The 20,084-nt window shown below is 46.6% G+C and overlaps 1 protein-coding gene across 1 annotated transcript in view; it reads right to left on the bottom strand.

The window, feature by feature from the left end:
• Window positions 1–20,084, bottom strand: part of cep295 (centrosomal protein 295) — a 172,235-nt gene that overhangs the window by 6,194 nt on the left and 145,957 nt on the right. Inside the window, exons 25-30 of the mRNA XM_038817947.1 lie at window positions 18,308–18,993; window positions 17,196–17,351; window positions 16,383–16,460; window positions 9,744–9,864; window positions 7,738–7,923; window positions 7,545–7,650 (exon numbers count right to left, since the gene is read on the bottom strand). Of these exons, the coding sequence (XP_038673875.1) occupies window positions 7,545–7,650; window positions 7,738–7,923; window positions 9,744–9,864; window positions 16,383–16,460; window positions 17,196–17,351; window positions 18,308–18,993 (1,333 nt within the window). The remainder of the gene's footprint in view (window positions 1–7,544; window positions 7,651–7,737; window positions 7,924–9,743; window positions 9,865–16,382; window positions 16,461–17,195; window positions 17,352–18,307; window positions 18,994–20,084) is intronic.

Genomic DNA, 20,084 nt, shown 5'->3' with positions numbered 1-20,084 from the left:
TGACTTGAGGTGCAGTGACAGTATCAGAGATAAACATGCAACTATTTTGCATATACTAAGATACCAAACAGCAATGAACAACTTCTATTTTGGTAATGCTTTTTATGATCGCAGGATATTGCAAAGTGCTTTACCGTGAATGAAATACTTTGAAAGTGTAGTCACTTATTTTATTTTTTTAAATTTAGAGTACCCAATTAATTTTTTTCCAATAACGGGCAATTTAACATGGCCAATCCACCTACCCACCACATTTTTGGGTTGTGGGGGTGAGACCCACTCAGTCACAGGGAGAATGTGCAAACTCCACACGGACAGTGAAGGGCTGGAATCGACCTCTGTTCCTTGGCGGCTTGAGGCAGCAGTGCTAACCACTGCATCACAGTGCCGCCCCATGTAGTCACTGTTGTAATGAAGGAAATGCAATGTGATAAATTTTCAATTCAGGAGTCTAGGACTAGGCAGGATAATCTAAAAATTACTACCAAATTTTACAGGAGTGAAATTCAGAAACAAAGGGCTGGATTCTCCGATTTTGAGACTTAGTGCCGACGCCAGCGTGGAAACAGTGGTGTTTTGCGACAGAAAAACCAGCGCAACAGCTGCACCAATTCAACTACTTTAAATGGGCTAGCAGCATCGCCATGTGGAATACAATGCAAAATGGTGCCATATTTGCCGGGTCGCACACGAGGCTCAAACGCCGCAGCCGAACTTATGATCCATCTTCCCACAAACAACGTTCCAGCCAACAAGATGGCTGGAAGGAGAGCCAGCGTTCAGGGATGCTGAGCTGGACACCCTCATGGACTCTGTGGAGGAGAGACTGATGACCCTGAACCCGGCCCGGGAGGAAGACCGCCAGGCTCAGTGTCTGGGTGCAGGTGGCAAAGGCGGTCAGCGGCATGGGCAATGTCGCCCAGACTGGCATGCAGTGCAGGAAGAAATTCCACGGCCTCTTCAGGCGGCCAGGGTGAGTAGGCAGCGCGGTGCCCCTGGCACTAACCTCGGGCTCTTCTCTTCCCCCCCCCCCCTACTTCGCCCGCCCCACATGCCAGCCACCATGGCCAGGTGCCCTGGCCACTGAGGCCACCATCCATCCAACCCCTGGGATGCATGCATTGGAATGTCCAACGGTTGTGCTGTTCGTCCCTCCCCCTCCACCCAGAAGACTACCCACAACCACCATGAGCAGGAGAAGACCGGAGGGAGACCACCAGAACTGTGGCACCTCACCATGCCCGAGCAGAGGGCACTGGACGTGGTCGGCAGCCCGGAGGAAAGGGAGGTCGCAGAGACATAGCTCGACAGTGGGCGAGAAAGTGTGACTCTGCTTAGTTGCGGATCCCCATTACACATGTGCCTGTCCCCCCCACACACACTCAACCTGCATGCCCCCCCAAGCCCACTGTCTAATCATTACATCTTAAAACATAAATTTAGAGTACCCAATTCCTTTTTTCCCCCCCAATTAAGGAGGAATTTAGTGTGGCCAATCCACCGACCCTGCGCATCTTTGGGTTGTGGGGGCAAAACCCACGCAAACACGGGGAGAATGTGCAAACTCCACACAGAGTGACGCAGAGCCGGGATCGAACCTGGGACCACAGCGCCGTGAGAAAGCAATGCTAACCACTGCACCACCGTGCTGCCCATTTCTAATCATGCATCTCGCCTTGTGTCTTATAGGACCTGCCGGGGATGAGGCAGGTCGATCCGGAGCGCCCCCCCCCCCCCCCCCCCCCAGCACCAGAGCCGGTGCCCCCCAGACAGCCGAGCACTGAAGGGGTGAGGAGTCCGAACACCAGCCCCCGCCAAGACTCAGGAGCTCAGATCGGAAGATGACACTGACTTTACATTACAGCCGTCTCCAACACCCTCCACCATCCCAGACACTATCACCTCGGTTGGGCACTTTAGAGACAAGGCTCCTGGGACACTCTCTGGTGCACATCATGCATTGCATCCGGTACAGCAGGTGGAGGTAGGAGCAGCCGAGGGGCTGGGTACTCGGAGGGCAGGCCAGCCAGAGGAACCAGCTGCTGTACAGACGGGTCCTGTGCTTCTGGAACATCCGGTCCCAGCCATAGTGCAGATACAGTCAGAGACTGTAGAGGGGATGACAGCGGGCATCCAGCACCTGCAGGCACAGGTGGAGGAGTCCATTTGCATGCAGGAGCAGGAGATGGTGCCAGTCATGCGTGCCACCCAGGCCGGCACCACATGGGTGGTGTCCACGGTGAGGCACTGGGCGCAATGGCTTCGGCTATGGATCAGCATATTCACGTGTCCAAGACCTGGAGCATTCTGAGCAGGCGGTGACTGAGGCCCAGGACAGGGCTGCCTTCTGGCAGCCATGTGCCAGAGCCACCTGGACATTGCAGCGGCGCTCCACAGCATGGCTCAGTCACAGCAGGCCATGGCCGAGAACGTCGGCAGCATTGCCCAGTCGTTGGCCAGCAGGGCGCACACACTGGGCAGGGTGGTCCAGTCCCAGAGGGAAGTGGGCCAGACCCAGAGGGAGGTGGCTCAGTCACTGGCTGATGTAGCACAAACCCACAGAGTTATGGCACAGTCGCAGCGTGATGCGGTGTGATCCCAGACGGAGATGGTCCACCCCCTGTGCTCCATGAACGTGAGCGTGCAGACCCTGGTCGAAACCAGAGCCGGCCTCCAGGACCGGCAGCACCAGGTGGTGGTGGGGGGGTCCTCGGGATGGCTGCGCTTGCACTCCCATCCAATGGAGTAGCCCGAGGACCATCGGGCACCCAGAGGGAGGAGGAGCTGATGAGGCCCGTGCCGGTGACTCCCGCAGGGGAGGTGTTGGAACACCAAAGCACCTCAGACTCACCCCACGCAGCCTGTCCCTGGTGCATCTGTGGGGCAGCGGGCAGAACATGGTGGCACCACGCCACCCAAGCAGCGGCCAGGCACACCTAGACTGGGTTGCCCCAGGAGACATGCGCCAACGGGGCACCTTGTCGCAGGGCAGGAGTCACAGCAGGCTGCTTCCACTCCTGCTGTACCATCTGGGGCACTACCTGGGCATAGTGTTAGGGCCTGCAAAGTCAGAACACTCGACACAAGTTGGCTTGGCACGAGTGCAGTGCACAGTTCCATCATCGGGGTTATGGCACAGGCTGTGTATATTTCTTCACAATAAACACCTGCTAACACCGTTAAATCCTGCCTCGGTGCTCTGTGTGATGGGTTTGGGCTAGACCGGGCTCGCCAGGGGAGTGTGTGGGTGGGGGACCATTGCAGGCCCTGTGGGAGGACCGTGCTCTCCCCGAGCTAACCGTCCCCAGCACTGGGACTCGACGGGGCCATGTGATGGCCTGGCTAGCTCGCATGCGGGTATCACCCAGGTGGAAGGTGCTACTGTGGGCATGAATCAGACGTTGTATGGGCAGCACGGTGGCCTAGTGGTTAGCACAACCGCCTCACGGCGCTGAGGTCCCAGGTTCGATCCCGGCTCTGGGTCACTGTCCGTGTGGAGTTTGCACATTCTCCCCGTGTCTGCGTGGGTTTCGCCCCCACAACCCAAAAATGTGCAGAGTAGGTGGATTGGCCACGCTAAATTGCCCCTTAATTGGAAAAAATAATTGGGTAATCTAAATTTATTTAAAAAAAATAAAAAAATGAATCAGACGTTGTCATACGATGCGGAGCACCAGAGTTCATCGCAGAGCTGGTTGTCATCATCCTCCGTCTCATGGACCAGACCCGCTGTCACTGCCAACCCAGGGCCCCCAGCTCATAGCGTTGCAAGTATGTATAACGGAGAGTTGTGCAAGCGGACAGTTTGGCGGTGTGGGAAGGAGGGGGAATGGGTATGGGAGGTGGTGCCCTGGCCAGCACCAACCCCCCTCCCCCCCACGTCAGTGAACCTGGAGGCAATCAGAGCGTCCCATGCATGCTGGCCCTGGTTGATGACGTTGTGCATCATCCCGTGCCTGCCCGGGCGTCATGTCCTGCTCATCGCCCCCGCTCCCCCGCATCCTCCTTGTTGGACGAGGCCTGCCCTTCCTCCTCATCCTGGGCTGCACAATGTTGTGAGGATGCAGCAGGCCAGCACGATGCAGACGACCCTCTCAGCATCATACTGGAGGACCCCTGCAGAGCGGTCCAGGCACCTGAAGAGCATCTTCAGGATGCCAAAGCACTTATCGATCACACTCCTGGTCGCAGTATGGGTGCTGTCATAGCAGGTCTCCGCGTCGGTCTGTGACCTTCAAAAGGGTGTCATCAGCCACGGCCATACCGGGTACTCAGTCAGGCCGGGGGGGGGGGGGGGCATGATCATGTCAGGAATCACTGTGTGCCAGGATGAAGGAGTCATGTACACTGCCCGGGTATTGGGCGCAGAGGTGCAAGATGTGCAACTGATGGTCACAGACCAGCTGGATGTTCATCAAGTGGTACCCGTTTTGGTTAGTATAGAGCAGCATGATATCCACAGGTGACCGTAGGGCGACATACTTGTTGTCTATCGCCCCCTGGACCCGGGGCATCCCAGCGAATCCCACTGCCCGGGCATCCTGGTGGGCTCGGTCCACATGGTACTGGATGTATTGAGGCGCCTGGGCACAGAGGGCCTCCATGACGGCACTGATGCACCTGTGTGCCAAGGCTTGAGAGATCCCGGACAATCCCCACTCGGCGATTGGAAGGAGCCCGTCGCATAGAGGTTCAGGGTGACCATCACGTTGATGGTCACTGGGAGCTGGTGCCCTTCCCCCATACCTCCACAGTGCCAGGTGTGCCACCATCTGGCAGATGCATCGCACTGTCTCTCCGCTCAACCGGTGTCTCCGACAGCATGCCCGGTCCGGCAGGTCAAAGAATCATAGAATTTACAGTGCAGAAGGAGGCCATTCAGCCCATCACAGTCTGTACCGGCCCTTGGAAAGAGTCCACACCTCCACCCTATCCCCCTGTAACACATTAACCCCACCGAACCTTTCTGGTCACTAAGGGCAATTTAGAATAGCCAATCCACCTAACCTGCACATCTTTGGACTGTGGGAGGACACCAGAGCACCCGGAAGAAACCCATGTGCACACGGGGAGAACGTGCAGAGTCCACAGACAGTTACCCAAGCCTGGAAACGAACCTGGGACCCTGGATCTGTGAAGCAACTGTGCTAACCACTATGCTACCGGGCTACCCGCAGTAACACATTAATAAACTTGGGTCCTCGAATGACAGGTGGTGCCGGTACACACAAGGCCTCATGAGGTGCCTCCCTGGCACCTCCTTCTCCTTGGCCTTTCGGGCGGCCGGCTCTCCAGCCTATGCGGCCGCCACCTGCCCCTCTGCAACCCCATCCTCTGCGGGTTGTTCCGTTGCTGCCCGTTCCGCTTCTGCAGCTTCCCCATCCTCTCCGAATGGCCCCAGCTCACGTGGCCGTAGGGCATCTCGCAGAGCTGCGACCATCGCCACGGCAGCCAGCACTGGTTGAACGCCATTGTCTGCAGGGGGTGGAAGGCAACATGTTAGCATGGTGCGTACTCACGTGCCCAGCCAGGGACCATGGGCTACACGGTGGCCCAGTTGGCACTGTGGGCCCCGCCCATGCATGTCCTTCCCCCACACCCACCCAGTCAGTATCCGGCACCATTGGCATCCCCGGTCCTGGCGCCCGTCCCTGCTGCCAACAGTACCCCTGGCTGGCAGTGACCTCACTGAGGGCTGCCGTGGGTGTTTCCCTGGGTAGTCCCCCAGTGGGTAGCGGCCAGTTGGGTGGGTGGGTGGGTGGGGGGTTGGGCACACCCATACAGCCGGTGTCACTGTGTAGAACCAGGGGCCGACATGGGTGGTCAGCAAGATAGCGGTCGGTACCCAGGCACCGCTCCAGTCCAGTGGGGGGGGGGGGGGGGGAGGGAGAAGAGAGACGGAGAGAGAGAGAGAGAGAGAGAGAGAGACGGAGAGAGAGAGAGAGAGAGAGAGAGAGAGGAGAGAGAGAGAGAGAGAGAGAGAGGAGAGAGAGAGAGAGAGAGAGAGAGAGAGAGAGAGAGAACCCAGCTGCTCGCCCCATCCTCCCGCCACAGGCAGCATTGCCGGTGTCCGGGCTGGCAGCCCGCAATCACACTACACCATTTCCTATCTTCTCTCGCTCTCAGCAGCATTGACGCCAGGTTCACGACTTTTGAGAGCACAAGTGAACCACGCTGGTGGGAACTTGGCCCATTGGCACTGGTGAATCTCGGAGGCCCCGGGGAATAGGGTGTCAGGCCCGCTAATGATATGCCGACTGTAATTTTACCCCGTGCGGCGAGTAATGCATTTGTGCCATTTTCAGGGTGCTGGAGCATTACGATTTGGCACCAGATCGGCGCCTACTGCTATTTTGGTGTCAAAAGCAATTCTGCGCTCAATCGCATTTCGCGATTTCAGCATCAGCAAATGAAGAATCCAGCCCAAAGTGTGGTACAAGTTTGGAACTCTCCTCTGCAAACAACTGATGCTAGATTTATAATTAATAGATTAATTGTTAAATTTAAATCTAAGTTTGAGATGAAGATCCAAGGTGCAGCAAAAAGGGTAGCCACCACCTGGTTAAAATCTTTCAGCTTTGCTCATGCACATTGAAAATGCATTTTCTGTGACCTCATCAGTCACTGGTGTTTAGGCTCTGTAAGCTATTTTGTTTGCCGGTTATTTTGAAAAAAAATGTTGCTAACTTGTTCTTCTTCTAATTTAAATATTATCATGTCCAGGAAATTAATGCTGTTCCTGTGCTGTAGCTTTCTGTTTAATGTAGGGTAATGAATGGGGATATTGTGAATTCACCTAATTCTTCTTATGCGCAAGGCCAAATACCCAATATGGCAACATAAACACATGAATAAACTTGCAGTTTCCATATGGATCTCAAAAAATAAGTGAGGCAATCACTGCCTCGGCTCTCAGCTCTGCAATTCCTGTTTAATCCTCTCTACTGCTCTCCTTTAAAGTGCTCCTTAAAATCTACCTCTGACCAAAATTTGCCATTTGCCTCCTCTGGGTTAGTTTCAAATTTTGTTCAGTAACTCTTTTGTGAAAAGTCTCTTGGGGTATTTTACTCTATTAAAGATGCTATTGCAATGCAGTTTGTTTTTGATATGAAACATAAATCATGCATTGAAATCACACTTAATCAACTTTCAGATTTGGATTTTGGTTATTCTTTTAAAAAATAAATTTAGAATACCCAATTATTTCTCCCTTAATTAAGGGGCAATTTAGCATGGCCAACCCACCTATCCTGCACATCTTTGGGTTGTGGGGGTGAGACCCACGCAGAGATGAGGAGAATGTGCAAACTCCACACAGTGACCTGGGGCCAGGATTGAACTTGGGTGCTTTTGGTTATTCAGTTATAGTTTAGATTTCCATATATGGCTAAACTTCAATATGTAATCTGATCTAAAATGATTAAAATAACAATGTTGCACAGCAAAGTATGCACTAACTCCAACTGTGACCAAGTTTGCTATTATTTCTAAACAAATCATACCTAAGGGAGTTTAATACGATTCTACAACCAATTCTATCATACCGGAATGTTCGTTGCCGCATCTCTATTTCTACAGCCCGCCTGTCTTCAGGAGTAGAGACTTTCACTTCCCCCACCATCTTCAATTGGGCTGCTAGTGATGATGATGCTGGTTAGTACAGGAAAATGAATGGAATTAGGACTGGACGTCAAATAATTTGAGTAAATAATGAAAGATATATGGGACAATTCTTACCAAACAAAGTCTGTTCTTGTTTTAAAGGTATTGGTTTCTTGCAATGTTCACCAGACTTCACTACCCCAGATCTTTCCTTTCTTTTCATGTTCTCTAGTCGTTTTGCAGAATTTGCAAGAAATTTTTTTTCTTTCTTGAGGACTGCTTCATTCTGAACCTTAGGTGATTCAAACTCAAATATCATAACTGGAAAGCAGAAGAAACATTTACGAATGATTATCGCTCTATCTTGAAACAAGAACCAGGTTTTGTGAGGTATTGTAACAGAGGAATCAACCCACTTTAAATAAATAGCTATTAAAGCAGTGGATGAAAATGGGAATTTCATGTGAAAACGTGCACTGCATTAGCACAAGTTTAGAAAATTTATTTTCAAGTTAATTTTGCATTGTAATTTCAAGGACCTTTTACGATTGCACAGATTATTTCCATGGCTCTACTGTTGCGTCTTCTAACATTCAACTTTCCTTACCATGTCTCTATTTTATTTATTTATTTTTTTTTATAAATTTAGATTACCCAATTATTTTTTCCAATTAAGGGGCAATTTAGCGTGGCCAATCCACCTACTCTGCACATTTTTGGGTTGTGGGGGCGAAACCCACGCAGACACGGGGAGAATGTGCAAACTCCACACAGACAGTGACCCAGAGCCGGGATCGAACCTGGGACCTCAGCGCTGTGAGGCGGCTATGCTAACCACTTGGCCACCGTGCTGCCCTCCATGTCTCTATTTTATGAAGGCTACAATAGCAAATGTCCTTTTGAACTCATCTCAAAATATGAAACACTTTCTCCCACAAGTGCTGCCTGAGTACCTACAGCATTTTTGTTTTATTTCAGATTTCCAGCATCCATGTTATTTTACTTTTGTGTATTTGTTTGTGAAAATATTTTTAATGAGTTTTCACATTTTGTATCCAACAATTTACGAAACAACACTAAACCAATACATATTCACAACAGAGCAACCCGACAACCATTGTGTCCGGGCAAACAGTAGCGGGGATAAAGGGCATCCCTGCCACGTTCCTCTGTACAGCCAGAAGTATCTAGAGCTGGTGGTATTTGGCCATATGCTCACTATGGGAGCACTGGACGTAGTTTCACCCAGGTGGTGAACCCTCGCCCGAACCATTCAGTACCTCTAGAAGGTACTTCAATTCGACTCTGTCCAAAGGCAGTTTCTGCGTCCAGGGAGGTAATCACTTCTGGTGTTCTGTTCCCAGATGGGGTCACTATCACGTTCAGTAGGCGCCTAATGTTCACCGTTAGCTGCCTGCCCTTGACAAAGCCGGTCTGGTCTTCCGCGACTACCTCTGGCAGCTCTCCAGCTGCCTCGCCAGGATCATTATGTCAGTGTTTCGGAGTGAAAAGGGTCTGTAGAGCCCGCACTGTCGGGGCTTTGTCTTTTTTGGCTATCAGCGGTATTGAGGCTCGAGGCAGCACTGGTGGCAGGATCCCCCTTACTAGTGAGTCTGCGAACATCTCCTGCAGGTGCCGGGCCAGTGCGGGTGCAAATGTTTTGTAACGGTCCGCCGGGAATCCATCCGACCCCGGCGCCTTCCCACCTGCATAGAGTTGATGCACTCCATGACTTCCCTCAGTTCTAATGGTGCTTCCAGGCCCCGTCTCTTATCATCGTCCACGACTGGCATGTCCACGCTGTCGAGGAACTGCTTCATCTTAGTCTATTTTCATGTCGATTTAAAGTAATCAGAGTAATTAATTGAGTTGTAGAGGAAGAAACTCTCACAGAGACGATGGGCAGAGTGGCCTCCTCTTTCTAATAAATCTTTCTATGTTTCTAATAAAACATTCAGTTTTTCCACATAATTCACCCGACTGAAGAGTTTATTACTACCCATGACCATTAATAGGCAGGAAGCAAACAATTTCTCTAAAATAATTTACTACCAGTTGAAAGACAAATGCAGTGTAGAAGGAATAATACAATTAATGAATTGTACAATTCCACAATAGCATTCTGAAGTTATTTTTCATACCTGTTGGAGATTTTTGAGGTGAAGATTCTTTGTAAGTTTGTTTGTGATTTGCAACCGTTAAGGTGTGCAACGTGAAAATTGTGTGATCTGTGGTATCAAGCTTTGGTTGCAATCCACTTGCCTATGTAAAAAGAGAGAATACTTATTATTCTACATGACTTGCAAAGCCAAAAATTATTAGGGAAAAAACAAATTCTAAAATTCTAACTCATAACTTACAGAAGTATAATGGAATACTCTCCACCTGCCTGGATGAGTGCAGCTCCAACAACACTCGAGAAGCTTGACACCATCCAGGACAAAGCAGCCCCCGCTTGATTGCTCCCCCTTCCAAATTCAAACCCTCCACCATTGACGAACAGTGGCAGCAGTGTGGCACCATCTACAAGGTGCAAGGTTCCTTAAGACAGCACCTTCCAAACCCATGACCACTACCATCGAGAAGGACAAGAGCAGCAGATGCCTGGAACCCCACCACCTGGATTCCCCTCCAAGTCATTCACCACCCTGACTTGGAAATATATTGCTATTCTTCACCGTCACTGGGGCAACATCCTGGAATGTCCTGCCGAACAGCACAGTGGGCGTACCTACACCTCAAGGAGTGCAGCAATTCAAGAAGGCAACTCCCCACTACCTTCTGAAGGGCAACTAGGGATGGGCAATTAATCCTGGCCGAACCAGCGACACCCACATCCCGTGAATGAATTGAACAAACTCCTCAGTTAGAACACCACAGTTGAAATGGATTCTCTGACACTTAAGGGGCGATGGTGGTGCAGTGGTCAGGTCAATAGACAAGCAACCCAGAACCCAGGCTAACCCTTGTGAGGCACAAGTTAAAATCCCACCATGGCAGCAGATGGAATTAAACAGAATTACTAAAAACATCAGGAATATAAAGTTAGTCTCTATAATGGTTATCACGAAATTATCGATTGTCTTATAAAAACCCATCCGGTCTGGCATATGCGAGACTCCAGCAATGTGGCTAACTCGCAACTGCCATTTGAAATGGACTGACGAACCACTCAGCTCAAGGACAATTGGGGATGGGCAACATACGTTGGTTTGCCAGCGATGTCCACACCCCATGAAAGAAAAACAAGTTTTTTTCTTGGCTCTTTTAGCACCTCATGTCCAAACAGAAAGGAAAAAGATACATAAACTAAGGGCAGTAGCTTAAAATAGGGAAATTTTAGAAAGCTTAGGAGGGAGTTTGCTGAACTGATTTTCAGAAATAGGATATTAAATGGGAAATAGAAACTGAAGCCCAATCTGCCCAAAGTATTTTCCTCCTTCCTGCCCAAAGTTACCTCTCCCGATTTTGGACGTGACATTGATGCCTCCTCTCGGCCATGATTCGTCCAACCAGTGCAATGATGTCGTCCAACCCCTCACCTCAATATTTCCCCATCTTTTTTCAATCTGGCTGCTATGACCGGGAAATGGATTCCTGCCACTAAATTTAATCTTCACCCCACCCCAATACTAATATCTGGGTCTGTGTGTCTAGTTACATAGGAAATAATGTATTCTACATGTTTTACAGAACCATAGATTACATCATAACTGAGTTTCAACAGCTTGTAGGAAGCTACAGTATAAATGAATGTTTGTTCTAAATTACATCAACATTTTGTTATTCTTTAAAAACAATTTTTTTAAAAATAAAAATAAATTTAAAGTACCCAATTATTTCTTTTTTCCAATTAAGGGGCAATTTAGTGTGGCCAATCCACCTAACCTGCACATCTTTGGGTTGTGGGGGGTGAAACTCACGCAGACATGGGAAGAATGTTCAAATTCCACACAGACAGTGACCCAGGGCCAGGATTCAAACCCGGGTCCTCAGCAGCGTAGTCCCAGTGCTATCCACTGCGCCACATGCCACCCCACAATATTGTTATTCTTGACTGAATATTTATGTTCATGAGCATGTAACATAATAAATATAACTTTAATTACTTTTGCTTATGATTTATAGCCCTGGTCAAACCAATAACCCCAGCAATTTTATAAAACTGTTTTGTAAAGCAGGCATCTCAGAACCATATCCGCTGATGTGCAGCAGTGGAATGAATGTGGTGCCTCACATGCTGCTAGGCATTTAAGAGAGTAGATAATAAAGTACATGTTTTAATTTTAAAAAGAAACCTTTCTTCTGGTTCTTGCCTCAATGTCTTATGTAAATTTTTTAAAACCTTGATGAATTAACTAGTCTAATCATAGATATTTTAAATTTCTGGAATTTAACGAAGGGACCATACCTTACAGTGCTTTTTATTATTCAAGAGTTACTTGGCAGTAAAATCATCATAAATTCAAGTTATATAATACTGTACTTCCCAACACATTCTTTTTAATTTCAGATTTTTTCATACCCAATGAACACTTCTTAGATCAGCATTCAGCTGCAATTCAATACCTACAAAAATACATCTTCTGACAATGTGGATATGACTTTATCGCCTTAATATCACCAGAAGGATATAGTGGTGTTATTGTATGCAGCCTCATTTACTCAAAGCAGAAGCAATACCATTGCACAAACCTAAACATAGGATCAGAAAAGCTTCTAAATTCCACAAGGTTAGTTATTTAAAAGATTAGTTTGGGGATTCTTAGTCAGTATTACAATCAAATGGCTGTAACACAAATAAGCTAAATTTAAAAAAGCCAAATTTGAACCCAAATATTCAAGGGTCAGAAGACCTAGTGAGTTTCTAGGCTTCTTATAACAGTAGTGGATAACGCATGGTCGTTGATGACTGATCTCTGAAATTTGCTTTATGTTCAGGTGGCTATGTACATTAATTAAATAATTGTACTATTTCACAAGAATGGAAATATTTATCAAAACATTATTGGGCTCCCCAAGATCTAATTTTTCAAGAAAATAATCAAATCAAATGTGGCTTTATTTCTCATGTAATACATGACAAGATTAATTTTCTTAAAACGTTCAGGACTAGTACATCCCATTCAAACATTAGAATGTTTTTACGTTAAAATAAAATGTCTAAAATATTTGTCTGATGAGTTAAACAAATGATCAAACTGTACACCAAATTGTAGTCTGAAATTTATTTAGATTTACTCACATTAAGTTTAATTTAGGGGCTGGTTTAGCACAGTGGGCTAAACAGCTGGCTTGTAATGCAGAACAAGGCCAGCAGCACGGGCTCAATTCCCGTACTGGCCTCCCCGAACAGGCACAGGAATGTGGCGACTAGGGGCTTTTCACAGTAACTTCATTGAAGCCTACTTGTGACGAGTGATTATCAAGTTGCCCCATTATAGAAACCAACTATTTTTTAATACACCTGAGAGGTAAAAGATGGCTATTTAGTGTAAATATTAAGTCCCAGTTTTTAAATACCCATTTTACATTCACTCAGAACCTCAGGTCATCTCAAAACATAGAGACACAAAACAGCATGAAACAGTATAATTCCATTAGAGATTAAAACAACACTTTTACTGGGCAAAGATGAGAAAGCCATTGTTCTAACAAATACATTTGCAAGACTGTGACACTATACTTGTGCTGTACCATTTATCAGATCAAGGACATAGCAACACCATAGCAACGGCATAGTAATATGAAGGCACCATTGTTCACAATACAGATAACAGCTAAGTCAGAAGACCAGTTTAAACTGGTCGCGATAACAGCACAGAATCACGTTCCATAACATGCACAAGTATTCAGATATGAAACATTTAAAATTGACACATTGAAGATTGACAGCTAACCATCAAATCAAACTCATTTGATTCTAACCCTAACCAATTAGGATGACAGAGGTGTAGATAGATGGCTAAAGACTGATATGATTTTGTATAACCGCGAGGGTCCGTACGGCCATCTTTATTCATGAATCATCTATACTTTGATCTAAACTATTCGCTGACTCTATACTTTCACTTTTCCACTCTTAACTCTTTTAAAAATATTTCTTTATTCTCCTCCTTTTTCCCATTTTCTCCCAAATTTACACCCACCAACAATATACAATAACAAATATGTCAATCACCATATCAATAACAACGATCCCATCCTCCCACCAAACCCCAAACAGTAGCTCGCATGTTCATATAAACAAATAAAAAGGAATCAGGAATCACCCATAGCCACCATCCACTCACACCGCCCCCCTCCCCCCCAATTAATGTTCGATGTTATCCAGTTCTTGAAAGTGCATGATGAATAATGCCCATGAATTGTAGAACCCCTCCATCCTTCACCTCAGTTCGAACTTAACCTTCTCAAGAGTCAAGAATTCCAACAGGTCTCCCCGCCACGCCAGGGCACAGGGTGGAGAGGCTGCCCTCCAACCCATCAGGATCCGCCTTCAGGCGATCAACGAGGCAAAGGCTACAACACCTGCCTCCGCACCCGTTTCCAACCCTGGCTGGTCCGACACCCCGAATATAGCCACCCGGGGGCTCGGGTCCAGTTTCACATGCACCACTTTAGAAATTACCAGGAGAACCTCCTTCCAGCAATGCTGTAGTTTTGGACAGGACCAAAACATATGAACTTGAATAGCGGGGCCCCTCCTGCAACGTTCACACATATATTCTGCTCCTTCAAAGAATCGGCTCATCCTCGCCCTCGTGCGGTGTGCTCTGTATACCACCTTCAGCTGCATCAGCCCCAACTCTCCGGAGCACCCCACATCAGAACCCCTCCTCCATATCTTCTCCCAACTCTTCCTCCCACTTTGCTTTGATCCCTTCCAGTGGTGCCTTCTCCTCTTCCAAAATGGCTCCGTAAACCACTGACACTACCCCCCTTCTCCAGTCCCCGTCGTCCGCACCTCCTCCAGCAATGTGGAGGCCGGCTCCTCCGGGAAGTTCTGTATCTCCTTTTTGGCAAAATCTCGAACCTGCATGTATCTAAACATTTCCCTCTGCTCCAGCCCATACTTCGCTTCCAGCTCCTTCAATCCTGCAAACCGACCCCTAAGAAACCAATCTTTCAGTGTCTTAATCCCCTTCACTTCCCATTTCTGAAAATTTCCATCCCACCTCCCTGGCACAAATCTGTGGTTCCCCCGAATCGGCATGTCCCTTGAACCTGCCCCCAACTCCGCTTGGCGAAACTGCCTCCAAATTCTCAATGAAGCTATTATTACCGGACTCCCGCAGTACTTCCCTGGGCTATCGGGAGAGGCGCTGTTGCTAGAGCTTTCAATCCCGAACCCCTGCACAAACTCTCCTCCATTCTGACCCACTGGGAATCAACCCCTCTGACCCAGCTCCGCACCTTCTCCATATTCGCTGCCCAGCAATAATACATCAGGTTCGGAAGACCCAAACCCCCTGCCTGCCTTCCCCTCTGTAGTAGCACTTTTCTAACTTTGGCCATCTTCTCTCCCCATATGAACGATGTAATCCTTCACTCGATCTCTCTGAAAAAACTTTGGCAGGAAAATTGGTAGGCATTGAAAAATAAACAGAAATCATGGCAACACGTTCATTTTAACCGCCTGTACCCGACCCGTTAGTGAGAGGGAGACTGTCCCACCTTGCCAGATCAGCTTTCACTCTTCTCCCCCCCCCCCCCCCCCCCCCCCCCCTCCCAGACTAGAAATGTTGTACCTGTGGAGTCCCCCCACTCCCAGGCAACCTGCATCCCCAGGTACCTAAGGTGAGTCCCTGCCCTACAGAATGGCACCCCCCCCCCCCCCCCCCCCCCGGGCGAGGCACCACAAAATACTCACTCTTGTCGAGATTTAGTTTGTATCCCGAGAAAGATCCAAACACTCGAAGCAGCTCCAATATTTCCCAGTTCACAAATCTTGGTCCAATCCCAAACCGCTCCAGAACTGCCATCGAGTACCCCAATTCTACCTGGTTGAACGCCTTCTCAGCGTCCACTGCCACAACCACCTCGGTTACCTTCCCCTCTGCTGGTGCCATAACGACGTTCAATACCCTTCTAATGTTTGAAAAGAGCTGCCTCCCTTTCACGAACCCCGTCTGATCTTCACCCATCACCTTCGGTAGGCACTCCTCCAGCCTACCCACCAGTACCTTCACCAATACTTTTGCGTACACATTCAGAAGTGATATGGGCCGATACGACCCACACTCCGTCGGATCCTTATCTTTCTTTAGCAACAGGGAAATCGATGCCTGCCCCAAGGTTTGTGGCAACACCCCCTTCCCTATTGCTTCTTCAAACATCCCCATCAGGGGTGTCAGCTTATCCTTGAATTTTTAATAATATTCCACCGGAAACCCATCTGGCCCTGCCACCTTCCCCGACTGCATCCTCCCAATCACATCCTTTATCTTCTGCTCAACTATCGCTCCTTCTAATGTAGCCCTGTTCCCCTCCCCTAACCTCAGGTACTCCAACCCACCTAGAAATTCCTGCATCTCACGGTCTCCCCCAGGTGGCTCTGACCTGTACAACCTCTCATAAAACTCCTCAAAAACCTTGTTGATCAGATCTGGAGCCACCACCAACTTCCCTGCCCTATCCCTCACCTGCACAATTTCCCTTGCTGCTGCTTCCCTCCGGAGCTGATCTGCTAACACCTTATCTCCATGTTTGTAAACTGCACCCCTTGCTCGTCTCAGTTGGCGCATCGCCTTCTTGGTAGATAGTCGGTCAAAGCTCACCTGTAGTTCCTTCCTCTTTTCCAGCTTTGCTGAGTCCCCATCCTCTGCATAACTCCCATCTACCTCCATCCACTCTAACTGTTGAAATAAATGCAAGCTGTTTTGCCGTAAGCAAGAAACCATTTCTGTATAATTTTAAAGGTTAAATTGTGTACAAGTTGCTTCTCTTTAAGTCCTTTTTGCTAGCCGGACTTATTACAGAATAAGATTCAAGTGACTCTCAATTGTAATCAAATAGAGGCAATAAACGATTCTTATTTGCACCCGAGAAGTTTTAACTCAAATTTCTACTGAGTTTTAGTGTCGCAAGTGCCACTAAATCCGCATGGTTGATCTATACACCTGTTTAGCTGAATTTTGCTTATGGTATTATATCAGTGTGGGAATACAAGACCTTAGACCTTAGAACCTTAGAACAGTACAGCACAGAACAGGCCCTTCGGCCCTCGATGTTGTGCCGAGCCATGATCACTCTACTCAAACCCACGTATCCACCCTATACCCCCAACAACCCCCCCCTAACCTTACTTTTTAGGACACTACGGGCAATTTAGCATGGCCAATCCACCTAACCCGCACATCTTTGGACTGTGGGAGGAAACCGGAGCACCCGGAGGAAACCCAAGCACACACGGGGAGGACGTGCAGACTCCGCACAGACAGTGACCCAGCCGGGAATCGAACCTGGGACCCTGGAGCTGTGAAGCATTTATGCTAACCACCATGCTACCGTGCTGCCCAATTTCATAATCAAAGACAATTTCATAATCAAAGATGTGAAGCCAAAGAAATAAAGTTTATTTGACATTTTACCTGAGAAAATGCTTGGAATTCATTCAATTCATTTTTAGTTGTCAGATTTTCAATTGGAAACTCCTGTCCGAGTTCATCATCTGCTAAAGATGAATCATTCCATGTCAACTGCGTTAATTCAGGTTCTTCCATGATCCCAACATCTGACTCAATCTCCTAAAATGAAATTTATAAAATAGATCATTAGAACGCCCCATCAGTCGCATATATATCAAACTATAAAATATCATATTTCTAACTATTTAATTCATAACTAATATAGTCAAGTTTTAAATCCAATTATTTTAATTAATGTCAAACCTATCAAAATTTAAACATGCATCTCAAAGATTACAAAAAAAAATCAAAACTTCAATTTTGGTAGGGTGGTATACATATATTTATAAAAATAATGGAGGGGATGATCCAGTGAGTTTTTGTATTTTTTTTCTAAATTTCTGTGACCTGGGTTTATACATTACTCAGGACAATAATTATCCTCTTTGCTGTATGAATAAGCTAGACAGTATTGATCCAGTTCCTATTGGCCACGAGACCACAACACAGAATGTGGCACGAACAGACAATCTCATTCAGAGCACAATAACTGGCTCTGGAAATACAAAATAGAAAATTTTGGTACAAGAGGAATGGAGATACATTGTTGAGACAAGGGATGAGCTTTACTTTGCTACAGGTGACACTTGGCCTGTGACATAATTAAATAATAAAAATGTAAAAGGATTATTAAAATGTAACGGGTTACAAAAAAGTCCAAAGATGTGCAGGTTAGGTGGATTGGCCATGCTAAATTGCCCTTAGTGTCCAAAATTGCCCGTAAAAGTTGGGTGGGGTTAATGGGATAGGGTGGAGGTGTGAGCTTGGGTAGGGTGCTCTTTCCAAGAGCCGGTGCAGACTCGAAGGGCCGAATGGCCTCCTTCTGCACTGTAAATGCTATGTAAAAAAATGCCAATTCTTTCAACAGGAACAAACAATTTGCGATTATAAAATTGCACCAACTTGCTATAAATAAACAAAACAAATGGTTTACACAGTGTAATCAATTCAATCCATTCTTTGTTCACAGACACAACCATTGATTTTTAAACCAACTATAGATGTTAAAAACATACCCACACTGGCATAATATTCTGAATTGTGCAAAGTTTTGATGCAAGGTTTGAAGATCGAGGCAGATCATGTTCAGCCTCACATTCAAATTCATTTTCCAGTACAGCAACAGTTTCTGCTCTTGCAGGAGGTAACTGCTCAGAATTCAACATGTGATTCTGCTCTGAAACATGGTTCACTTCACTACCAGTGCAATACTGTTCCTCTAGTAACATCAACTTAAAGGGTTCAATAGGTAGATCATTCAAAGTAGCCACTTCATTCGCCTCACTGGAGTTTATTTTGGTAAGTGTGATGACCTGTGGAGTTTTGCACTCACAATCCTCCAATTGTTTTCCATTTTGATCAGAAATGTTATCATTGTCATCATTTATTGAACTCAATGTTGCATTTAGCGGAGAGAATGAACCAAAATACTGAGAGGTTTCTCTGTCACCTCCTTGCAAATTTTCAGTTGCTAAGTCAGAACAAGTTGATCCATCTGCAGGTTCCAGAGGCTGTGAAGCAGCAGCTATAGTTCCTTGTTTTATAATATGAGTTGTAGGACGGTATTCACTGTTTATTGAAGATGCTTCATTATTAAATTGTTCTGAAATTCTGTCATTTGTTAGACTTCCACCAGAATGGTCCATGTCCAAACCTGGAATCATTTCCAGTTGAAGTCCTTGAAAATGTTTTAAACCATTATCTGCCAAAAGAAAAATAGAATCACCTTTAGTCACATAACACATCACATAACATACAGTACATTTTCAGCACATATTCATATTCATAACATTCAGTACATATCCTCTGCTTTTGAATACAAAAGCATTTGTTTTGTAAATTATTAAGACATTTTACGCCTTTCAGACAGATGAATGTGATACCGATAGTTTGGGGCATACTCAGTTTCAAAATGATCCAAATTAACTGACTATAAAAATGGCACTTAAACACTGCTAACATTTGTGAAACACTTGTATTTGCAACAACAACTTATATTAGTCAACAGAAAAAAGGTAAAGACAATTATAATGGTCAGTTTTTGTTTGCCTGGGTTATTTTGATTAGTTAGTTTAAGGGGCACATCTAGGACTGAGTGAATGATGCACCTGCAGCTGCCAACAGTTGATGGTAGTGACAGCTGGGTGGGGTGGAATTAAGGGGAGCCCAACAAAGAAGCCCTGGCAGAAAATATTGTTCCCGTGAGGGATAGAAATGGTAATGATATAGGAAAGATGGAATAATATGGGGAGTGAGGGAATGACATGGGAGGTGTGGATAAAATGGTGGAATCGGTTAAGTGTCAGGTACAATTGTGCCAAAACTGAAGATTCATTAGACTTGAATGAAAAGGGTTTTAGAAAAACTGTCAGGTGAATTAAATGAATACATTAACATTTATTCTGCAGAGGAAGGAGATGTAACAGTTTAAGGCTCCAGGGTTTCCATACAATTTAACTTGGATAGGTATGCCACCACACAAACTTAATACACAAGAAAGGAGCAGTTATCAGGCTGCTATGAAACTTGAATATTAAAAATGGATGGTGTCATCGAATACAATTGAAAGTTAGGAAGCGGTTTTACACGTGTTTCACATTCTGCTATTTTGCTTTTAGAAAGCGCCGACTGTTCTGCTTTTTGCACCTCCTCTGGACCAATGCTTTTTTCCTTTATTGCTACCATTCCCACTCTATTGGCCTTTTGTTCCAAGACAACTTTGTAATATAATCTCCCCCTGGCCTTGAACCTATTTGCTCCACCTGACCCTCCCATTTGTATAACTGCATAAAA

Source organism: Scyliorhinus canicula, chromosome 14 (genome assembly GCF_902713615.1).
Source record: "Scyliorhinus canicula chromosome 14, sScyCan1.1, whole genome shotgun sequence".
Taxonomy (NCBI): domain Eukaryota; kingdom Metazoa; phylum Chordata; class Chondrichthyes; order Carcharhiniformes; family Scyliorhinidae; genus Scyliorhinus; species Scyliorhinus canicula.
The sequence above is the reverse complement of the archived record's forward strand: the minus strand, read 5'-3'. Positions and strand labels throughout refer to the sequence as shown.